The 24,657-nt window shown below is 47.4% G+C and overlaps 2 protein-coding genes across 6 annotated transcripts in view; one reads left to right on the forward strand and one right to left on the reverse strand.

Moving 5' to 3' along the window:
* The window catches only part of LOC110504468 (catenin (cadherin-associated protein), alpha 1), a 230,378-nt gene that overhangs the window by 94,473 nt on the left and 111,248 nt on the right, over window positions 1-24,657 (forward strand). The window lies entirely within an intron of this gene.
* On the reverse strand, window positions 18,035-22,907 carry LOC110504469 (leucine-rich repeat transmembrane neuronal protein 2-like). 2 transcript variants are annotated; one of them, XR_005041129.1, is made up of 3 exons: window positions 22,106-22,907; window positions 19,173-21,315; window positions 18,035-19,079 (listed from the first exon to the last, which is right to left on the reverse strand). XR_005041129.1 is itself a non-coding variant. In XM_021583225.2 (2 exons), the coding sequence occupies exons 1-2, from the start codon at window positions 22,107-22,109 to the stop codon at window positions 19,643-19,645; spliced, it is 1,677 nt and encodes a 558-aa protein (XP_021438900.2). In that variant the 5' UTR covers window positions 22,110-22,907; the 3' UTR covers window positions 18,035-19,642. The 2 variants fall into 2 exon arrangements, 1 of the variants encoding a protein (XP_021438900.2); XM_021583225.2 differs by having other exon boundaries at window positions 18,035-21,315.

Here is a 24,657-nt window from a genome sequence, read left to right on the forward strand (position 1 = left end):
ATGACTTGCCAAAACTATAGTTTGTTAACAAGACATTTGTGGTTGAAAAACGAGTTTTAATGACTCAAACATACACTTATGTAAACTTCCGACTTCAACTGTGTGTGTATATATATATGTATATAATATATATATATATATATATATATATGTATATAATATATATATATATGTATATAATATATATATATATATATGTATATAATATATATATATATATATGTATATAATATATATATATATATATATGTATATAATATATATATATATATATGTATATAATATATATATATATATATATGTATATAATATATATATATATATGTATATTATATATATGTATATATATGTATATAATATATGTATATAATATATGTATATAATATATGTATATAATATATGTATATAATATATGTATATAATATATGTATATAATATATGTATATGTATGTATGTATGTATATATATGTATATGTATATATGTGTGTGTGTTTTTAGTTCTTTCTGAGATTAGCTACCAGCTATTAATCAAAATTACACTTTGAAAATGGCTACTCCCATTTATTTTTGCAAATTGTATTTGCAAATGCTGACGCTGTGGAGCCCTGACCACCTACCAGCGAGGCTGGTGAGAGATCTTGTTAATTCTAGAGCCCTGACCACCCTGGTGAGAGATCTTGTTCATTCTGGAGCCCTGACCACCCACCAGTGAGGCTGGTGAGAGATCTTGTTCATTCTGGAGCTCTGACCACCCACCAGCGAGGCTGGTGAGAGATCTTGTTCATTCTAGAGCCCTGACCACCCACCAGCGAGGCTGGTGAGAGATCTTGTTCATTCTGGAGCCCTGACCACCTACCAGCGAGGCTGGTGAGAGATCTTGTTCATTCTAGAGCCCTGACCACCTACCAGCGAGGCTGGTGAGAGATCTTGTTCATTCTAGAGCCCTGACCACCTACCAGCGAGGCTGGTGAGAGATCTTGTTCATTCTAGAGCCCTGACCACCTACCAGCGAGGCTGGTGAGAGATCTTGTTCATTCTAGAGCCCTGACCACCTACCAGCGAGGCTGGTGAGAGATCTTGTTCATTCTGGAGCCCTGACCACCTACCAGCGAGGCTGGTGAGAGATCTTGTTCATTCTAGAGCCCTGACCACCTACCAGCGAGGCTGGTGAGAGATCTTGTTCATTCTAGAGCCCTGACCACCTACCAGCGAGGCTGGTGAGAGATCTTGTTCATTCTAGAGCCCTGACCACCTACCAGCGAGGCTGGTGAGAGATCTTGTTCATTCTAGAGCCCTGACCACCCACCAGTGAGGCTGGTGAGAGATCTTGTTCATTCTAGAGCCCTGACCACCTACCAGCGAGGCTGGTGAGAGATCTTGTTCATTCTAGAGCCCTGACCACCCACCAGTGAGGCTGGTGAGAGATCTTGTTCATTCTAGAGCCCTGACCACCTACCAGCGAGGCTGGTGAGAGATCTTGTTCATTCTAGAGCCCTGACCACCCACCAGTGAGGCTGGTGAGAGATCTTGTTCATTCTAGAGCCCTGACCACCTACCAGCGAGGCTGGTGAGAGATCTTGTTCATTCTGGAGCCCTGACCACCTACCAGTGAGGCTGGTGAGAGATCTTGTTCATTCTAGAGCCCTGACCACCTACCAGCGAGGCTGGTGAGAGATCTTGTTCATTCTGGAGCTCTGACCACCCACCAGCGAGGCTGGTGAGAGATCTTGTTCATTCTGGAGCCCTGACCACCTACCAGCGAGGCTGGTGAGAGATCTTGTTCATTCTAGAGCCCTGTCCCCTTGTTCATTCTAGAGCCCTGTCCCCTTGTTCATTCTAGAGCCCTGTCCCCTTGTTCATTCTAGAGCCCTGTCCCCTGTCTTCTATCCGCACTGTTCGATCTGCCTCTGTGGTTTTAACAGCTTGCCTCAGCCCTGTTGATGTTTCTCTGCTTCAAATGTCATCACAGTCATGAACCTCCGACACCAGTGTGGTTGTTAGCACATGGGGAAGGGTTCGCGCTCTCGCTCGTTCTGCTGTTTAAATATATATATTTTTTACCTATTTCCCTGCTGTGTTTTATTGGGACATCTACTGTTGTTGACTCGATAGGATTGTTTTGTAGATTGCATATTGACGTGTAATGGTCTGTTCCTTGTTCGTTCCTACATCCACCCATGATTCCGTGTAGCCTTTATCCAAGACCCTGGTATTGAAAAAAAATAGAAGCGTTAATTCTTGGTCTGCTGGGTTTTTTTTTTCTTTCCAAGAGGGTACTAGCTGTAGCCCATTAGCTACAGTTCACGATCTCCACAACCACACAGGTTTACTATGTACCACTTAAATGTGTCTGTGGATTTTTTTTTTTCCCTCTCGAGATCTAGACCGAACACCCACGCCACATTAGTCTACACCATTACTCTACTAGAGCGTACACAGCTTCAGCCCCACCACACCGCCTACCTACAGCTGTGTCGGGCCTGATACATCCTGTCATATTAATGTAGCTAATATAGCACCCACTCAGGACTCAACAAACTTTTCATTAAATGCTGCTGTCGTGGAGGTACAGGGGACATTTTGATCTGCTTGAATGAAAAGGCTTATTCCTTTCTGTTATAATAGCATAATGGAGGATTGCAGCAACGCCCTGCTATATCAGTCTGTTGTGTTTAGTGTCTTTTCAGGGTCTTGATCTTTGAGGAGTCCTGCTTAAAGCTATCCCAATTTATTTTTTTTATTTTTTTTCCCTCCCCTCCTTCTCTCACCAACAATGAAGTTGTAATTCAGACTCCTTTTTGCGCTTTTTCCACATACTGAATACTTTGAGTGCACCGTATAGCAGGGTTCTTCTCTTAGTGTTGACTTCCTTGAGGAAATTACAAACACTTAAGAGACCATAGGGCCAGGGGAGAGGCGACCGTAGGGCCAGGGGAGAGGCGACCGTAGGGCCAGGGGAGAGGCGACCGTAGGGCCAGGGGAGAGGCGACCGTAGGGCCAGGGGAGAGGCGACCGTAGGGCCAGGGGAGAGGCGACCGTAGGGCCAGGGGAGAGGCGACCGTAGGGCCAGGGGAGAGGCGACCGTAGGGCCAGGGGAGAGGCGACCGTAGGGCCAGGGGAGAGGCGACCGTAGGGCCAGGGGAGAGGCGACCGTAGGGCCAGGGGAGAGGCGACCGTAGGGCCAGGGGAGAGGCGACCGTAGGGCCAGGGGAGAGGCGACCGTAGGGCCAGGGGAGAGGCGACCGTAGGGCCAGGGGAGAGGCGACCGTAGGGCCAGGGGAGAGGCGACCGTAGGGCCAGGGGAGAGGCGACCGTAGGGCCAGGGGAGAGGCGACCGTAGGGCCAGGGGAGAGGCGACCGTAGGGCCAGGGGAGAGGCGACCGTAGGGCCAGGGGAGAGGCGACCGTAGGGCCAGGGGAGAGGCGACCGTAGGGCCAGGGGAGAGGCGACCGTAGGGCCAGGGGAGAGGCGACCGTAGGGCCAGGGGAGAGGCGACCGTAGGGCCAGGGGAGAGGCGACCGTAGGGCCAGGGGAGAGGCGACCGTAGGGCCAGGGGAGAGGCGACCGTAGGGCCAGGGGAGAGGCGACCGTAGGGCCAGGGGAGAGGCGCGACCGTAGGGCCAGGGGAGAGTGTTGACTTTCTTGAGGAAATCACAAACACTTAAGACACCATAGGGCCAGGGGAGAGGCGACCGTAGGGCCAGGGGAGAGGCGACCGTAGGGCCAGGGGAGAGGCGACCGTAGGGCCAGGGGAGAGGCGCGACCGTAGGGCCAGGGGAGAGGCGCGACCGTAGGGCCAGGGGAGAGGCGCGACCGTAGGGCCAGGGGAGAGGCGCGACCGTAGGGCCAGGGGAGAGGCGCGACCGTAGGGCCAGGGGAGAGGCGCGACCGTAGGGCCAGGGGAGAGGCGCGACCGTAGGGCCAGGGGAGAGGCGCGACCGTAGGGCCAGGGGAGAGGCGCGACCGTAGGGCCAGGGGAGAGGCGGGGGAGGATTTGTTTTTATGGTAAAATTAACTGGAAGGAAACGGAGCAGAAATGTCAACACAAATGGTGTAATTTTCCACTTGGCCATGCATAGTGATATGATTGTCACCAGTGTATTTCAGGTGTAGGGCTATATGCAGGTGGGTTTCTCCCAGTGTATTTCAGGTGTAGGGCTATATGCAGGTGAGTTTCTCCCAGTGTATTTCAGGTGTAGGGCTATATGCAGGTGAGTTTCTCCCAGTGTATTTCAGGTGTAGGGCTATATGCAGGTGGGTTTCTCCCAGTGTATTTCAGGTGTAGGGCTATATGCAGGTGAGTTTCTCCCAGTGTATTTCAGGTGTAGGGCTATATGCAGGTGGGTTTCTCCCAGTGTATTTCAGGTGTAGGGCTATATGCAGGTGAGTTTCTCCCAGTGTATTTCAGGTGTAGGGCTATATGCAGGTGGGTTTCTCCCAGTGTATTTCAGGTGTACAGAGCTATATGCAGGTGAGTTTCTCCCAGTGTATTTCAGGTGTAGGGCTATATGCAGGTGGGTTTCTCCCAGTGTATTTCAGGTGTAGGGCTATATGCAGGTGGGTTTCTCCCAGTGTATTTCAGGTGTAGGGCTATATGCAGGTGGGTTTATCCCAGTGTATTTCAGGTGTAGGGCTATATGCAGGTGGGTTTATCCCAGTGTATTTCAGGTGTACAGAGCTATATGCAGGTGGGTTTCTCCCAGTGTATTTCAGGTGTACAGAGCTATATGCAGGTGGGTTTCTCCCAGTGTATTTCAGGTGTAGGGCTATATGCAGGTGGGTTTATCCCAGTGTATTTCAGGTGTACAGAGCTATGTGCAGGTGAGTTTATCCCAGTGTATTTCAGGTGTAGGGCTATATGCAGGTGGGTTTCTCCCAGTGTATTTCAGGTGTACAGAGCTATATGCAGGTGGGTTTATCCCAGTGTATTTCAGGTGTAGGGCTATATGCAGGTGGGTTTCTCCCAGTGTATTTCAGGTGTACAGAGCTATATGCAGGTGGGTTTCTCCCAGTGTATTTCAGGTGTAGGGCTATATGCAGGTGGGTTTATCCCAGTGTATTTCAGGTGTACAGAGCTATGTGCAGGTGAGTTTCTCCCAGTGTATTTCAGGTGTAGGGCTATATGCAGGTGGGTTTCTCCCAGTGTATTTCAGGTGTACAGAGCTATATGCAGGTGGGTTTATCCCAGTGTATTTCAGGTGAACAGCAGGCTGATGTAGATTCACAGATCTCTAGAACCTCGTGATCATACAGACTTGTTATGGATCAGAAATGCAGGAAGAGGATGAACCACAGATATGACATACCTCCTGACTCTACCACCTCCTCCTGACTCTACCACCTCCTCCTGACTCTACCACCTCCTCCTGACTCTACCACCTCCTCCTGACTCTACCACCACCTCCTGACTCTACCACCACCTCCTGACTCTACCACCTCCTCCTGACTCTACCACCTCCTCCTGACTCTACCACCTCCTCCTCAGTAGTCCTCTCCAACCTGTTCACTAGTGGCCTTCCTCCTGGCCTGATGAGCCTGCTGTCTGATCCATTCCCCCAGTCTTGGCCAAATAGAGACAAATATTGCCAATTGTTTATTAACTGGGATGCAGCCGCCTACGGTACGGAGTTGACACCTTACGACGGATCACTGTGTGAAAGATAGATGCTCCCCCTGCCAGACCTGGCACTCCCTCTTCTCCACTCCCCTCTCTCCCTCCTCTCACACTCCCCTCTCTCTCTCTTCTCCAGTCCCCTCTCTCTCTCCTCTCACACTCCCCTCTCTCCCTCCTCTCCAGTCCCCTCTCTCTCTCCTCTCACACTCCCCTCTCTCCCTCCTCTCCAGTCCCCTCTCTCTCTCATCTCACACTCTGAGGGAGGTCGGTAGTAAATGGATGATGGACAACTACTTTACTTTCTCTACCAGCGGCGCTCTGTTTGGAGACACTCGCCCTTCAGGAGAATTGGCAAGTGTCCTTAATAGGAGCTGTGTTTATGTTTTACAAAGACCACCAGCATGACCTCTCTACCTCACACCTGACTGACGGTCTGTACTGGAGCTACGCTAGACAACAGCATGACTTCTCTACCTCACACCTAACTGACGGTCTGTACTGGAGCTACGCTAGACAACAGCATGACTTCTCTACCTCACACCTAACTGACGGTCTGTACTGGAGCTACGCTAGACAACAGCGTGACTTCTCTACCTCACACCTAACTGACGGTCTGTACTGGAGCTACGCTAGACAACAACATGACTTCTCTACCTCACACCTAACTGACGGTCTGTACTGGAGCTACGCTAGACAACAGCATGACTTCTCTACCTCACACCTAACTGACGGTCTGTACTGGAGCTACGCAAAAAATGAATAGAAACGCAACATGCAAATATTTCAGTCAGTTTGAAATAAATGAATTACAGATATTATGTTGGGCACAGATACCTTTTTAAAAAAAAAAAAAAAAGTATGGTCGTAGACCAGAACACCAGTCAGTATCTGATGTGACCGTTTGCCTCATGCAGCGCGACACATCTCCTTCACTTGGAGTTGATCAGGCTGTGGAATGTTGTCCCACTCTTCTTCAATGTCTGCAAAGTTGCTGGATATTGGCGGGAACTGGAACACTGTGTCGTACACGTTGATCCAGAGCATCCCAAACATGCTTCTGATCACATACTGCGGTTAGCATGCCAATTGAACGCTCTTAAAAAATGGGAGTCATCTGTGACATTGTTGTGTGACAAACTACACATTTTAGATGGTTTTATATTGTCCCCCTGCACAAGGTGCACCTGTGTAATGATCATGCTGTTTAATCAGCTTCTTGATATGCCACACCTGGATGGATGATCTTGATTGGTAAAGTGGATGTGAACATGTGTGCACCATGTTTGATACGTTTCTGTGATCTTTTTTATTTCCGCTCGTTACATATATTTTGACGCGGTGTATATCGCCCGGGCCACGGTCTTAACAGCTGGGTAGAGACGTGTAGGCCCCGGGGTTGATGGCAATGCTGCTGCTCGTAGGCCTTATTACTGCCAAAGGCTCCAAATCACTACCTTCAGATAAATTCTCTCTGCTCTTCTCCAAACATGTCTGTGTTTGGAGGTTAGGGCGTTTTAATTGTGTTTTTTTTTTTTCTTCCTCAACCTGGAGCCTTGCGTAGCCTAGGGGTTGTGTGTGTGTGTGTGTGTGTGTGATGGTATTCTGCCAGTATTCCTCCATCATATTTCTTCTCAGTAAATGGTCTGTTATTTGTAGTTTCCAACCTGGTTGATGAGGATGGACCACATCCAGTGTGTTGTGAAGACGCTCCTACAGCAGTGTGCCGGATATCCCTTTTCATCTTCTGATGTGTTCCTGTGTTTTTAAAATAAATAAATAAATAAAAAATCTTGTTGACAAGACCTTTTTTGGTGTGTTTTAGCTTCAGTTCAATAAAACATGGTTATGGAGAACGGATATCTCCTTCCTCCCTTCCTCCCTCCCAACCTCCTCCTACCACAGAGCTGTGTAGCTATTCCAGCCGTCACTTCCTTTTTTGTAGAGCGCTTTGATCAGCCAGGATGAGGAAGAGGACTACACTGGTGCTGGGCTAATGAAACAAACGACTCGGCTGCTCCTACTGCCGCCTTTTAATAGCAGATACCATACAGGCAGAAGTGGGGAAGAATCAGTGTCCTTCACCCTGTCCCCTAGCCCGTCTGCCCGCCTCTTCTGCCCCAGGCCCTCTCGATCAGACTTAAAAACAACAGACTAGAAGTAACTTTCATCTTCCTCTTTAACTGTGAACAAAGGAAGCAAATTAACACCCGGCAGTTAGTGGGAAGTGAGTAAGCATAAAAGGTTTTGCTTTTCTGATATGGGAACATCTTAGATGAGCCCACTCTCCGCCAATCCTGAGAGGGCTTTTTCTTCTTCAACAGTCCTCTCTAGTGACTGACACCTCACCCTTACTGTTAATTGGAAAGATGCTCGCTGACAACCCAGAAATGGGAAAAAAAGTTTTACAGATAAAGATCTGTCCTCACCCCTCTCTCTGAGCTGAATAATCCTCTCAGAAGCCTCTTCTAGTTAAATCCATCTTCAGCCAGAGGCTTTCTATATCTCCCCTGTTTCCATCTTGTCCAAATGGGACAACCCCTGACAGATGGGGCCAACACCAAATTAAAATGTGACCTTTAATTTTTTTTTTACTTAATAGCTTGGGTGGGTGAGGTCTGAAGAGGAGTGACTGACTAGCTTAAGTCCAGCAGTGCAGAGTGAAACAGCCGTCCTCCCTGCGCTTTATAGCTCCCCCAGCTACTAGTGGCTGCTGAGATGGGCTTGGTAGAGTCAGGAGGAGGAGGAGGAGGTGGTAGAGTCAGGAGAAGGAGGGGGTGGTAGAGTCAGGAGAAGGAGAAGGGGGGGGGGGGGGGTGGTAGAGTCAGGAGGGGGGGGGGGGGGTGGAGTCGTGGGAGGAGGAGGTGGGAGGAGGAGGTGGTCGAGTCGTGGGAGGAGGAGGTGGTCGAGTCGGTGGGAGGAGGAGGTGGTGGTAGAGTCACAGTTGGTCTGAGAAACACCACTTCAACCATAAATCATTGTCATATCCAACCCCAGTCCTTTCCTCCTCCTCCTCCCCAGAGAAAAGGCCCATAGGCAGTGCTTCTGATACTTTAGACCTCTGCTGACCACAGCAACTGCTAGAACCTACCAATCATTTATCCACTTTCTCTCGCTCTAGTCTTTCTACTACTCAGTACTAGGCATACAGGTGCAATATACACACACACACAATGTACTGTTAGTTTAAAACTGTCCAGGAGTGCTCATGACTCACTACTGTGGGAGTAGTGCCATGTTCCTTCCGGCAGGCTGACTCTCTCCCCTGCCTGACTCCATCCTCCAGCTGAAGAAACGGGATTACATTACTCAGTTACTTTTATCCCTGTCTGGTATGAAGGGTATATGTGGTTCATTAGCCATGGAGATTGTTCACCTTGGTTGCTGTTGTGTGTTCACTGCGCATGCCTACAGTGTTAGCTAGATATGTCTGACTTTACCCTGTTTTGTAGGTTAGCTAGCTAAGTCTGACTTTACCCTGTTTTGTAGATTAGCTAGCTAAGTCTGACTTTACCCTGTTTTGTAGATTAGCTAGCTAAGTCTGACTTTACCCTGTTTTGTAGATTAGCTAGCTAAGTCTGACTTTACCCTGTTTTGTAGGTTAATGTTGTCCCTAATGAGACCGGTTCCCTATATAGGGCCCTGCTTTAGACCGGAGCACTATGGCCCTGGTAAAGTAATGCATTATAAAGGGATTGAGAATAGGGTGGCATTTGGGACACAACTTTAGTTACCGTCTTTACAGCAATGTTTGGCTGTGTCATGCTGTCTCACCAAGCCCCTGTACTCCTGCATTCACCAACGATAACAGCTACACAACAGCCAGTGCACTTAGTAGCGTGTTCCAGACCCCTGCATCATAACAGAACAGGGTCGCTGTGCACAGAGCACTGTCTGAAAGACCCTCTATCACAGTAACAAGCAGAAGGAAAAAAATGGCCAGCAAACAAAACTATTTTTTTTTATTTTTTAAAATGTTTTTTAAAATTTAATTTTACCCCTTTTTCTCCCCAATTTCCTGGTATCCAATTGTTTTAGTAGCTACTATCTTGTCTCAATGCTTCAACTCCCGTACGGGCTCGGGAGAGACGAAGGTTGAAAGTCATGCGTCCTCCGAAACACAGCCCAACCAAGCCGCACTGCTTCTTAACACAGCGCGCATCCAACCCGGAAGCCAGCCGCACCAATGTGTCGGAGGAACCACCGTGCACCTGACGACCTTGGTTAGCGCGCACTGCGCCCCGGCCCGCCACAGGAGTCACTGGTGCGCGATGAGACAACGATATCCCTACCGGCCAACCCCTCCCTAACCCGGACGACACTGGGCCAATTGTGCCTCGCCCCATGGACCTCCCGGTCGCGGCCGGTTACGACAGAGCCTGGTCGCGAACCCAGAGTCTCTGGTGGCACAGCTGGCGCTGCAGTACAGCGCCCTTAACCACTGCGCCACCCGGGAGGCCCGGCGTGCCTTTTCTGTATGTTGCTATGTGCATAATAACAAAGTTAACCAGCACATTGAGATTGATAACACGAGGTGGAGGCAGCAGCTGAGACGATTAATTGTCTAAGAAAATTGAGGAGAGCGCAAAACCCCAACTTCATTTAGATCTATAATCAATAACCTAACTGTTGAATGTGCCTAGCTTTTATGAGCCCTCCATATATATCTACAGGAATACCACAGATCCTCAATCTGTTGCGTGTTTGTTTAATAGTGAGCACCAAGCCTCACGTAACGGCATAATGTCGGATAAAGCACTTTCACAGATTCGGCTGTTTTTTTAATCTTTGCAATGCTGTAATAAAGGTTTTACATTTTGTTTTCGTTAGAACAGACTGCTGTTACTTTATAATTTATTTAGTGTTTACACTGTTCCAAACAGGCGCAACAATGATATTGTAATCCAACGGCATCTGTTTGTCACACATAGTGTGCACACAGCTCTCACTCCTATACCCCCATTTTTCTTGACCTCGTTGTTATGATCATCATGTCCCGTCTATTTGATGTCAATGTAAATAGTCTGGGTGGCCATTTGGATTAATCGTTCAGCAGTCGTATGTCTTGGGGGGTAGAAGCTGTAAAGGAGCCTTTTGGTCCTAGACTTGGTGCTCCGGGTACCACTTGTAGCAAAGAAAAATTTGACTTGGGTGACTGGAGTCTCAGACAATTTTATGGGCTTCCTCTTACACCGCCTAATTATATAGGTCCTGGATGGCAGGAGGCTTGGCCCCAGTGATGTACTGGGCCGTACACACTACCCTCTGTAGCAACTTATGGTCAGATGCCAAGCAGTTGCCATACCAGTCAGGATGCTCTCGAAGGTGCAGCTGTAGAACTTTTTGAGGATCTGAGGACCCCATGCCAACTCTTTTCAGTCTCCTGAGGGGGAAAAGGTTTTGTTGTGCCCTCTTCATGAATGTCTTGATGTGTTTGGACCATGGTAGTTTGTTGGTGACGTGGACACCAAGGAACTTAACTCTCTACCCGCTCCACTACAGCCCCGTCGATGTTAATCGGGGCCTGTTCAGCCCTCCTTTTCCTGTAGTCCACGATCAACTCCTTTGTCTTGCTCACATTGAGGGAGAGGTTGATGTCCTGGCACCACACTGCCAGCTCTCATTGTTGTCAGTGATCAGGTCTACCACTGTTGTGTCGTCAGCAAACTTAAGGATGGTGTTGGTGTTATTTTTGGCCACGCAGTTGTGGGTGAAAAGGGAGTTCAGGAGGGGACTAAGTACACACCCCTGAGGGGCTCCAGTGTTGAGGATCAGCATGGCAGATGTGTTGTTGCCTACCCTTACCACCTGGGGGCGGCCCGTCAGGAAGTCCAGGATCCAGTTGCAGAGGGAGGTGTTTAGTCCCAGGGTCCTTAGCTTAGTCTTGAGTTTCGTGGGCACTATGGTGTTGGAACGCTGAGCTGTAGTCAATGAACAGCATTCTCACATAAGTGTTCCTTTAGTCCAGGTGGGAAAGGGCAGTGTGGAGTGTGATTGAGATTGTCATCTGTGGATCTGTTGAGGCGGTATGCGAATTGGAGTGAGTCTAGAGTGTCCGGGAGGATGCTGTTGATGTGAGCCATGACCAACCTTTCAAAGCACTTCATGGCTACAGATGTGAGTGCTACCGGGGCGGTAATAATTTAGGCCGTTTACCCTCGCTTTCTTGGGCACAGGCACTATGGTGGTCTGCTTTAAACATGTAGGTATTACAGACTCAGTCAGGGAGAGGTTGAACATGTCAGTGAAGACACTTGCCAGTTGGTCCGTGCATGCTTTGAGTACACTTCCTGGTAATCCGTCTGGTCCTGCGGCTTTGTGAATGTTGACCTGTTTAAATGTCTTGTTCACATCGGCTACCGAGAGCGTGATAACATCGTCATCCGGAACAGCTGGTGCTAAAGTGTTTTAGTTTAAATAACAAATGGATCTTTGAATAATTAGCCTAAACAATAAATAATTACAAATTCACAAATGCATTAAACCTATTTTAGTCTGCTGTAAAAAAAAAAAAAGGCTTAATATATTTTAAAAAATCATAATATTTTTTTTGTTAGAAGAGAAATCTGGTCCCGTTAGTGTTTTACACTGTTGGAAATGTTCAGAAATAACATTTGTAATCCAACTTCAACTGTTTGGCACACATACAATGCTTGCTCCTATACTCTCCCTTTTATCTGGATCTCTAGTAGCTTCCACAATGAAGTCAAATGTCTTCCACACATCAGCCTTGAACCCACCTTGATTTAATCAGTAAATATTTGCCTGTTTAGAGTTATTATTATTATTATTTATTATTATTATTTTTTTCACGTCCTCCTCCTCCATTTTGTTATTACTGTGTTGGGAGTTTGTTAGAACCTATTTGTTGTTGTTGTGACTATAGGTCAGACAACATGCTTACATTCAAGGGTTGAGTGAATAATGTTTTTCCTAAACAAATTAGGAATTTCGGTTAGAACTTTTCAGTGAGAAATTAGTTAGAAATTAAATTACTAAAATGATGGTTCAGCTTCAGCAATCAACACTGTGCTGTGGTAATTTTTTTTGCTGCAGTGTAGGTAGGGAGGAGAGCGAGATGACGTGCACCAGTTACACAGGCACTTGCTGCCATTTTCACGTTTTTTAATGTGACCATCGGGCTCTTAAGTCATTTGTCTTTAATTCAATCAAACCAAACAAGGGAAATTAAGATATATGATTGGAGGATTCTGTTGGACTAGATTACCATGCTGTTATATGATTGGAGAGTTCTGTTGGACTAGATCACCATGCTGTGACATGATTGGAGAGTTCTGTTGGACTAGATCACCATGCTGTGATATGATTGGAGAGTTCTGTTGGACTAGATCACCATGCTGTGATATGATTGGAGAGTTTTGTTAGACTAGATCACCATGCTGTGAGATGATTGGAGAGTTCTGTTGGACTAGATCACCATGCTGTGATATGATTGGAGGGTTCTGTTGGACTAGATCACCATGCTGTGATATGATTGGAGAGTTCTGTTAGACTAGATCACCATGCTGTGAGATGATTGGAGGGTTCTGTTGGACTAGATCACCATGCCAACTCTTGGTTGGGGTTGGAAACTGTACGGATGGTTTAAGAATCACCAAGACAGACTGTTTGAAAAGGGACAATGGCATAATAAGTGCCACTTAATTAAAACCAGTTCTCATGGGTGCCGGGAAATCAGACCAAACTATTTAATTGTAACCATTTTTATTTAAAAAATATGTTTTAAGAATTTTTCTTTTCTTTTTCAGTTTTGCCACGTCTTACCCACTTTACAGATATTAAATTGTACATTTTACAGAAGAAAAGGGGAAGGGAAGAGAAAAGCATTCATTTGGCACAGAGATTATCAGGGGGGGGGGGGGTGGGTGGGGGGGGGTAGGGCTTCAGAGTATGGCAAGATAACAACCCCCCCAAAAAACTAACTTGACAGAGCCAGAATGTGAAAATGGAGGCATATTTCTACAAATTGTGTTAATTTCAATCATTTTTAAAACCAGCTGTTATCTTTAACCGTGAGATGTCAATTGTTTGCAAACGCCTCCCCCCAAAAAATATAGTACTATTCACTCTCTCCTGTCCCTCTTATCCATTCTTGGGCCGTAATTTAGAAAATAAGGCTTCTGTTTTTATCTGGATGACATGACTGAAGTCAGCTGGGACTGGTTTCTTGGAACATGCAAGAAGTTTTTGAATGGATAACAACACAGTTCTTACCCTTGATGAAAAAAAATAAAATCTAAATGAGTTTTTTTGAGACATGAAAATGGGAATACATGACATGGCTTAGTTTGGAGAAACTACAATGGAACAACAATTTGAGGACTTCAAAAACCGTTTGAGTTGTGTGACTGACTGAAACAGTCCGCTGCAATGTGGATGGATGTTTTGAACAACTGTTGCCTCCTGCTTGGCTCTGCTCTGCTGGTAAGACCTAGTTCCGGCTCGGCTCTGCTGGTAAGACCTAGTTCCGGCTCGGCTCTGCTGGTAAGATCTAGTTCCGGCTCGGCTCTGCTGGTAAGATCTAGTTCCGGCTCGGCTCTGCTGGTAAGATCTAGTTCCGGCTCAGCTCTGCTGGTAAGATCTAGTTCCGGCTCGGCTCTGCTGGTAAGATCTAGTTCCGGCTCGGCTCTGCTGGTAAGATCTAGTTCCGGCCCGGCTCGGCTCTGCTGGTAAGATCTAGTTCCGGCCCGGCTCGGCTCTGCTGGTAAGACCTAGTTCCGGCCCGGCTCGGCTCTGCTGGTAAGACCTAGTTCCGGCCCGGCTCGGCTCTGCTGGTAAGACCTAGTTCCGGCCCGGCTCGGCTCTGCTGGTAAGACCTAGTTCCGGCCCGGCCCGGCTCTGCTGGTAAGACATAGTTCCGGCCCGGCCCGGCTCTGCTGGTAAGACATAGTTCCGGCCCGGCTCGGCTCTGCTGGTAAGACCTAGTTCCGGCCCGGCTCGGCTCTGCTGGTAAGACCTAGTTCCTGCCCGGCTCGGCTCTGCTGGTAAGACCTAGTTCCTGCCCGGCTCGGCTCTGCTGGTAAGACCTAGTTCCGGCCCGGCTCGGCTCTGCTGGTAAGACCTAGTTCCTGCCCGGCCCGGCTCGGCTCTGCTGGTAAGACCTAGTTCCTGCCCGGCTCGGCTCTGCTGGTAAGACCTAGTTCCGGCTCGGCTCTGCTGGTAAGACCTAGTTCCTGCCCGGCTCGGCTCTGCTGGTAAGACCTAGTTCCTGCCCGGCCCGGCTCGGCTCTGCTGGTAAGACCTAGTTCCGGCCCGGCCCGGCTCGGCTCTGCTGGTAAGACCTAGTTCCGGCCCGGCTCGGCTCTGCTGGTAAGACCTAGTTCCGGCCCGGCCCGGCTCTGCTGGTAAGACCTAGTTCCTGCCCGGCTCGGCTCTGCTGGTAAGACCTAGTTCCTACTCGGCTCTGACTGCGTCCCAAATGGCACCCTATTCCCTTAAGAAGTCAACATTGTCCAAAATAGTGAACTATTAAGGGTATATGGTACGACTCTCCTCTCCCCGCCATTAGATTTGTCTTGTAGAGCACTGGAAAAATGTTCATGATCTGATTTTTAATTCAACCAATAAGAACTTAAGCCTATTTTCTCCCGCTCTCTTTCCTGGATGTTGTCAGCGTGTTTAGGACTCCTAGTGAGACCACGTCATTGTTGACAGTGTATAGGACTGCATCCCAAATGGCACACCTTACTTTATAGTCCACTACTTATGAAAAAGCATTGGGTTAGCTTGGCCGTGTTAGCTTGGCCCCGGCCTGTTTCAACACAGTTGACACTTCATAGCGCCCTCTAGGAACCATCCTTCCTCACCTCCCAGTCACTTAAATCATGAATCTCTCAATCTATTCTGAAACAGTTCCAGTCTTTGTAGAAGGACGACTTCAAAATGCTCCTGTCTTCTAATAGGAGTTGACCAGAACTCTGAGCCTGTGGCAATTCCTAAACTGTCATATTTAACTTTGGCTCACTCCGCCTCTCTTGCTTTCATTTTCATTGATTAAAAATATATCTATTTTGGGTTGATTTTAGTTTTTGTAGGAGGGGAGCAGTAATTGGTTTTGATGCCACATTGCCAAGGTGATGTTTACCTCTCCTCTCCCCATGTTGTCCCAAGGTGTGATGTTTACCTCTCCTCTCCCCATGTTTGCCCCAATGTGATGTTTACCTCTCCTCTCCCCATGTTGTCCCAAGGTGATGTTTACCTCTCCTCTCCCTATGTTGTCCCAAGGTGATGTTTACCTCTCCTCTCCCTATGTTGTCCCAAGGTGATGTTTACCTCTCCTCTCCCTATGTTGTCCCAAGGTGATGTCTACCTCTCCTCTCCCCATGTTGTCCCAGCCCCAAGGTGATGTCACGGTTTGTCCCAAATGACACTCTCTCCTATATAGTGCACTACTTTTAACCACAACCCTTATGACACTGGTCTGGTGCACCGTGTACTGGATAACCCCATAGAATAACATGGCCTGTCCTGTTGGTCTTAGCCCCATAGAATAACATGACCTGTCCTGTAGATCTTAGCCCCATAGAATAACATGACCTGTCCTGTAGATCTTAACCCCATAGAATATCATGACCTGTGGATCTTAGCCCCATAGAATAACATTAACCGCTCAGAAGGATTCCCTTAGATAAGCCGAGGCATAAACCCCCAAATATCCCTCCTCCCCTCAACTCTCTTCCTTCTCTCTCCCTCCTTGTGCCCTCTCTCTCCCTGCCCCCTACCTTGTAAAAGGAGCACAAAAAGACCTGCAGATGAATTGGGGGAGGGAGAGGAGCTGCAGTGGCGGCTGCTTTAGTCTGATGCTAATGCACATCCTCTCTGTGCTGCATACCAATGTGTCCTAAACCTGCCTCTCAGCCGCCTCCTGCCTGAGCCCCAGCCTCAGCCTCGCTCCTCTCCCCCTCTGTTTGCTTATCACAGGAGCTACATTCGCTCTCATGGGAGATTCTCTAGAGTTTAACATAAAGCCGTGCGGGGTAATTATCTAGTCAACCACCCCATCCCCCTCTTCTTTCTGCCTGTTTTTCTTCCTCTTCTTTCTGCCTGTTTTTCCTCCCTCTCTCTCTCATCCTTTCTTTCCAAAGAAGGGAAATGTCAGCCTGGCTTGACAATCTCTCACAAGAGCAGGATTCGTGATATGGAGTTAAATGTCCTTGCTGGCTGTGTTGAGGGAAGGATGTTCTTACCAACTGTTTGAATGGCCGTCTGACTGGCAGCCGTGGCCATCTAAAATCTCTGCTGGATCGCTGGTGTGGGCGACAGAATATTATTATTTATTTTTTTGTGCCTTTCCTTAATTGGTTCAATGTTGACGCTGTCCGAGCTGATTAGAGTCTGTGAAGCTGCGACGTAAGGCTGGCTAGCTGGGACTTCTAACGCCACTGGGTCTCCTCCCTGAGACAAATTTTTTATTTTTTTTTTCAGGATGAGAGACACTGTGCAGAGCAGAATATATTTTTTTTTCCCATTGTTCACTATTACGGTCTCTGTACGAGCTAGATATCCCCTACTACCTCTCCAGAAACTTATTCTGTGTGTGTGTGTGTGTGTGTGGGGGTTTGTATATTGCTTCAGTAAAAACGGCAGTAGACCAAAAGGTTCTGCTGCGGCTATCGATACTGATCTCTTTTTTTTAATACCGACCGCTGATGATGAATGTTTTACATGTAAATTGTCTGATACATCTCCACTACAAGTTCCATCTCGGGCTGCAGACGGTTTGACTAAGCAGGTACCCGCAGGCAAATGAAACATTAACCTTTTCACGGACAGTGCTAAGCTTTTAGCTTCTAATGGGAGGCAAATGGCCTTTTATTGAATCAAAATGAAATCCTGAAACAAGAAGGCTATCGTGGGTGTTCACTGACCAGAATAGAAAGGTCCTGTTTGGATCCAGAGAGAGAGACACACAGAGAGACACACAGAGAGACACACAGAGAGACACACAGAGAGACACACAGAGAGACACACAGAGAGACACAGAGAGAGACACAGAGAGAGACACAGAGAGAGACACAGAGAGAGACACAGAGAGAGACACAGAGAGAGACACAGAGAGAGACACAGAGAGAGACACAGAGAGAGACACAGAGAGAGACACAGAGAGAGACACACAGAGAGAGACACACAGAGAGAGACACACAGAGAGAGACACACAGACAGAGACACACAGACAGAGACACACAGACAGAGACACACAGACAGAGACACACAGACAGAGACACACAGACAGAGAGACACACAGACAGAGAGACACACAGACAGAGAGACACACAGACAGAGAGACACACAGACAGAGAGACACACAGACAGAGAGACACACAGACAGAGAGACACACAGACAGAGAGACACACAGACAGAGAGACACACAGACAGAGAGACACACAGACAGAGAGACACACAGACAGAGAGACACACAGACAGAGAGACACACAGACAGAGAGACACACAGACAGAGACACAGAGAGGAAATGCACATTTTTGAAATATAAATATAAGCCAAGTAATGTTTATCAGATTAGATTTTCTGTTGGAGATTTAATTCAGATTGTGACATAAATAAAACATTTATTCAATATTCATAGTAATTTACAACAAAAAAAAAAACGTAACAAATGTGGAAAAAAAAAAAAAAATTTTTTAATTGAATAACCAAAACCCCATTTGAATCACTTCTGTACCAACACGTCATTGTGATAGTAACATACTGTGGCTACCGTGCATCTTTAAAACCTGTCATTATAATCCACGGTCCTTTCCGCCACAGATTCCCCTTGATAATGATATCATGATATAGACCACCACCTATTTGTATCTGTGTCTTGATAATGATATCATGATATAGACCATCTATTTGTATCTGTGTCTTGATAATGATATCATGATATAGACCACCATCTATTTGTATCTGTGTCTTGATAATGATATCATGATATAGACCAACATCTATTTGTATCTGTGTCTTGATAATGATATCATGATATAGACCACCATCTATTTGTATCTGTGTCTTGATAATGATATCATGATATAGACCAACATCTATTTGTATCTGTGTCTTGATAATGATATCATGATATAGACCATCTATTTGTATCTGTGTCTTGATAATGATATCATGATATAGACCGTCTATTTGTATCTGTCTTGATAATGATATCATGATATAGACCACCATCTATTTGTATCTGTGTCTTGATAATGATATCATGATATAGACCATCTATTTGTATCTGTGTCTTGATAATGATATCATGATATAGACCGTCTATTTGTATCTGTCTTGATAATGATATCATGATATAGACCACCATCTATTTGTATCTGTGTCTTGATAATGATATCATGATATAGACCATCTATTTGTATCTGTGTCTTGATAATGATATCATGATATAGCCCACCTATTTGTATCTGTCTTGATAATGATATCATGATATAGACCATCTATTTGTATCTGTGTCTTGATAATGATATCATGATATAGACCTCTGTCTATTTGTATCTGTGTCTTGATAATGATATCGTGATATAGCCCACCAATTTGTATCTGTCTTGATAATGATATCATGATATAGACCACCACCTATTTTGTATCTGTGCCGTCTCTCAGTAAGAGGATCAGTCTACAGATGTTTTGGCAAAAAAATAAAACCTTCTCCTTGCTGCAGAAAGTGAAATAACAATGTGGTGATAAATCACTACAGTTTTCTTTTTTTTTTAAGACTGATTGCCCACAGCTTGATATGAACATTCATATAAAAATAAATGGTGACTATATCTACTACGTCCTCATCAGTCTCGTCACTGTTCATTTCCACCAGCCATCAACTCTCCCACTCAATACACTAATCTCATTGATTTCTCAAAGCTAGCGAGTAGAAATTATGCTTTTTATTTTTTTTTGTAAACTGGGGGGGGGGGGGGGGGAGAGAAAGAGGCAAAAAAAATTAAACCCTGTATTTAGAATGGTAAACAGCCCATATGCTGCTGCAGGAGGAATACATAGTTTATACTTCACACTCTTTGTAAGGCAGCTGTTGACACTTGCACTGCCCGTAGCCGTTGATGATAACCAGCGCTCCCTCCTCGTGGCTGGGCTCGTACTCGTTATAGGGTACCTGCGTGGCCAGGTCCGCCATTTGCTGCCGCTGCTGGGTCCTCATCTGGCGGCGGTTCTGCATGGCCGAGCACTGGCGTATCCTGCGCATGGTAGGAGGGCAGCACTTCCGCGAGATGAACACAACGAAAATGATGAGGAAGAATGTAAACAGAAGGACCATAGTTCCAATGATCACCCTCTGGGTTAGGACCGTGTTGTCAGTCTCCGAGAAGTCCTCCGTGACTCCCAGCTCTCCGCCCTCCACTGTCGTGGCGGAGGTTGCCAAGGCGGTTGCCAGGGCGGTGCGCGGCGTGGTGGTCGTTGTCATTATGGTCGTAAAGCGCCCAAAATCCACATAGAAGTCCTGCGTTGGTGTCTGCTGCATTATTCCAAACAGCGAGCTGGTGACCTCCACAGTTGTGCCTGTCGCCGTGTCCGTGGCCATCGACAATGTGTTTGTGGTCAAGACGACCGGTGGCGGCGCCGTAAAATTTGGGCAAAGTTGGAATCCATAAACGGCATCCAGTATCTCCTCGCCCTGGGCGTACTCGGGGGTGTGACACAGGATAGAGTGTTCCCACCTCCCCTTGAAGGTGCTAAGCCAAGTGGCCAGCGAGCAGATCCCTTTGGTACATTCCCAAAGGTTGCTGGACAGCCCCACGGTACCTAGAGACCGCCACATATCCAAGACCAGAGGGTCCAGGCTGCCTAGCTTGTTGTTATCCAATAGGAGGATCTTCAGATTGGGCAGCGTCTCGAACACGTCCGGGGTCAGCACCCGGATCTCGTTCCCTGTGAGGTCCATCTTCTCCAGCGTGGTCCAGGTCCACTCCATGTTGCAGGTCAGGTTGGAGATCTTGTTCCACTGCAGATAAAGGAACTGCAGAGCCACCAGACGGGGGAAATGAGCCAGATTGATCTTAGTCAGCTGGTTGTGTTCCAAGTGGAGTTCTCTGAGTTTAATGAGGCCAGCGAAGCCGTTCCGGGCCAGGCTTCGCAGCCGGTTGTTGGACAGACCCAGGTACTCGAGGCTGCGGCAGTCCCAGAAGGCCCGGACGGGGGTGGTGCGCAGCGAGTTGGAGCGCAGGTGGAGGATCTGCAGCTTGCGGAGGCCATGGAACAGCTCAGGCTCCAGCGCAGTCATCAGGTTGAAGGACAGATCTAAGATCTGTAGGTTGATGAGGTGGATGAAGGTTGTGTTTGGCAGAGTTGTGATCCGGTTGGAGCTCAGGTTGAGGTCTTTGAGTTTGTAGAGCCCCTGGAATGCGTCCTCCTGCACCGTGGTGATCTGGTTGTGGTCCAAGTGGAGCCAGGTGAGCTGGGAGAAGCCATAGAACTGGTCCGGGCTCAGTTCAGCGATGCTGTTGTGGCGGAGCGATAACCCCAGGGCCCCCCTGTCAACGCCGTCCGGGGGCGCCTCCAGTCCTTGGGTGTCGCAGTAGAACTGCTGGTCTTCGCAACGGCATTTCTGGGGGCAGGTTGTGCATGACGCAGGAGACGGCAGGCACAGCAGCATGCTGAACACACACAGGCACAATGCCGTTGGTGCAGGTCCCACCAATGGCCACCTTGAATGGAAACCTGGGGGGTTTAAAGATAAGAAAATCAACCAATGGGAGGAAATGCTGATCTCTGCAGAGCACTTATTGCTAATCTGTGGTGGTAAGTTAAAAAAGAAAAGGAAAATGATACTCCCCTCTCCCTCTTGCTCTGCCTACATGACCCCTCCCCTACCCCCTCAGTATTCCAGAATTTCACATATTATCGATCACATATCATCACTGCTATGAGCGTTCTGAGTTTACTTTGACGACGAGCAAGGAAGGAAGGAAGGAAGGAAGGAAGGACGGGAGGGAGGTTAAGGAAACAATCCTCTCGGAAACACACAACAGTTTGTCTCTGTTACATGTTCATGTATTTATACATGAAGCAGTGATGTAGAGGTCTTCTCACCCTCCATTCAGGTCATCGGTTTATGATCAGACAGAAGAATATCTGCAGGTTGTTAATTAATGATTTCTTTCCCCCATCTCTCTGCTTCTAGAATCATTCATTATACCTTTTGATTCAATTAAACTTTTACATTTTTTTTTTTTTCATATAATTTTAGTTTACGCTCAGCATTCTTTAAGAATTGGCATGGAGATAATCTTTTTCTCCCCCCCCCCACACACTGTTATACAACATGTCAGTTGGTCGTATAATTTTATAACAAATCAAGACTTGACTCCCCCCCCCCAAATGAAAAGGCAAAGAAGAGGAGGATGACATTGAAAGTATATAGAACAACCCTATTAACCCTTAGTCCCGCCTTTTTCACTCTTGTTTCCTATTCAGGTCCAGACTCTCTGGATAAAAGAGAATAACTTACCCATTCTTTTGTGCACGTCGGAGGCTGCATTCAACTGTCCTTTTCCACAGCGGACTCCCGAAGCAGCCAGAAGGAACACAAAGGGAGAAAAGAAAAGCCCTTTTGAGGCACAAAAGGAACCGGGCTCTTCTCTTGCTGAAGTAATGAAGTGGCGGCGTTGCTCTTGAGCCCTCCCAATTGAAACGAAATCACAAATCCCATGTCCCTGGTTGATTATGTTGTCGGGTCCTAGTTGTGATCTTCCCCTCTGGCGTTTTTTAATCACACATTATCCAAAGGGCTGTTTTTTGTTTTGTTTTTTTTGGTATCTTCGTTTTTAGTTGATTTGCTGCCAAAGCTCCCTGGCTCTTAAACACTGTTTCCTCGTATTCCTTCCCTCCTCCTTCCACACTGCAATGATGTCAGCTCAATTGGTTAATTGAGTATCAAATAGTGCCCCTCTTGGCTGAGAGGTGGTGGGGGGGGGGTCCTCTCCATCCCTTAGTCGTCCTGCCCCTAACTTGTTGATGGCAGGGATACCCGGCAGGCAGAGAGCCGTTGGGTTGGTCGGTCTGTGGTGACCAGCACAGCCTACTGCAGCGATCAGTATGTTGGAGGGAGCAACTCTCCTCCTACGGGCGCTGGGCGTCCCGAGCAGCCAGCTAACGACGCAGAGAGAAAAGACGAGCGGAAAGCCAGGGATGTTATTCTGAGCTTTTGTTGCAGCCACTCACCACTACAGAGTGGTGGCAGCCTGGCGTCGAACATCAGTGCTGTTTCTCTCTCTCTCTCTCTCTTTCTCTCTCTCTCTCTCTCTCTCTCTCTCTCTCTCTCTCTCTCGCTCTCTCTCGCTCTCTCTCTCTCTCTCTCTCTCTCTCTCTCTCTCTCTCTCTCGCTCTCTCGCTCTCTCTCTCTCCCCCTCTCTCTCTCTCGCTCTCTCTCTCGCTCTTTCTCGTTTTCTCTACTTCTCTCTCTCTCTCTCTCTCTCTCTCTCTCTCTCGCTCTCTCTCTCTCTCTCTCTCTCGTTTTCTCTACTGCTCTCTCTCGCTCTTTCTCGTTTTCTCTACTGCTCTCTCTTGCTCACTCGTTTGCTTTCTGCCTTGCACACTTGCGCACAGTGCTCACGAGCCTCATTCCTCCTCTCCCTCTCCATGTCTTTTTGTTTTTGTTGTCTTCCTTCGTTTCCGCTGACTCGTCACCATCAGAATATTGATATCGCCAACGTGTTGCGGCAGCTTCCTGTTGGAACCAACCAGGACTAAATCTGAACCTGCCTGTTGTCTGACTGTGTGTGTGTGTGTGTGTGTATGTAAATGTGCGCACGCTAGACACAAATTAAATAGAATTATTAAACAAATGTCCCTTTTTATGATTCCCTGGACTCCTAGAGGAGGGAGGGAGGGAGGCAGAGCAGTTGAAATATGCTGCAAAGCCCCCTTGGTTGAACTGAGCAGGAGGTGGCTATGCTGTAGTCTGATTGGAGGGAAGAGTGTGATACATCATTCACGTCTATCCACAGGGCACTGCTTTCATTTAGAGTATCGGGCTTGCTGACGTATGGGCAGCCGCTCTGTACTTCAATGAGATTGGTTTGGAACGGTGTAGTGGGGGCGGGGGCGAATTCCAACCACCTGTTGTATTTGGTGTTCGGCTGAGAAGTGGATTCTGATTAGTGGTTTGGTTGCGGGGGTGGGGGGGTCTGGTCTGGCTAGTTGTCTCCATTCATGTTTTGACTCAGTTCAGCAACTTGGAAGGAGGCGGCCGCGTCACCAGTGACGTGAGTTGTCTCTTCTTTCTCCCTCTTTCAACGTACGTCTTTCTCACTTCCTTTCCGGACCTTCGTCCTCCCTCTGTCTCTCTCTCTCTCTCCCTCTGTCACTCTCTCTCTGTATCTCTCTCTCTGTAACTCTGTGTCTCTATCTCTATCTCTTGCTCTCTCCCTCCCTCTGTCACTCTCTCTCTATCTCTCTCTCTCTGTAACTCTGTGTCTCTATCTCTATCTCTTGCTCTCTCCCTCCCTCTGTATCGCAACAGTAAGAAAGACTCTTGCTCTCCATAATGTTTGATGTAATGGTGTGTTCAGACTGGACCAGCTCCAGACAGACTCTCCATAATGTTTGATGTAATGGTGTGTTCAGACTGGACCAGCTCCAGACAGACTCTCCATAATGTTTGATGTAATGGTGTGTTCAGACTGGACCAGCTCCAGACAGACTCTCCATAATGTTTGATGTAATGGTGTGTTCAGACTGGACCAGCTCCAGACAGACTCTCCATAATGTTTGATGTAATGGTGTGTTCAGACTGGACCAGCTCCAGACAGACTCTCCATAATGTTTGATGTAATGGTGTGTTCAGACTGGACCAGCTCCAGACAGACTCTCCATAATGTTTGATGTAATGGTGTGTTCAGACTGGACCAGCTCCAGACAGACTCTCCATAATGTTTGATGTAATGGTGTGTTCAGACTGGACCAGCTCCAGACAGACTCTCCATAATGTTTGATGTAATGGTGTGTTCAGACTGGACCAGCTCCAGACAGACTCTCCATAATGTTTGATGTAATGGTGTG

The sequence above is a fragment of the Oncorhynchus mykiss genome, chromosome 31 (genome assembly GCF_013265735.2).
Source record: "Oncorhynchus mykiss isolate Arlee chromosome 31, USDA_OmykA_1.1, whole genome shotgun sequence".
Taxonomy (NCBI): domain Eukaryota; kingdom Metazoa; phylum Chordata; class Actinopteri; order Salmoniformes; family Salmonidae; genus Oncorhynchus; species Oncorhynchus mykiss.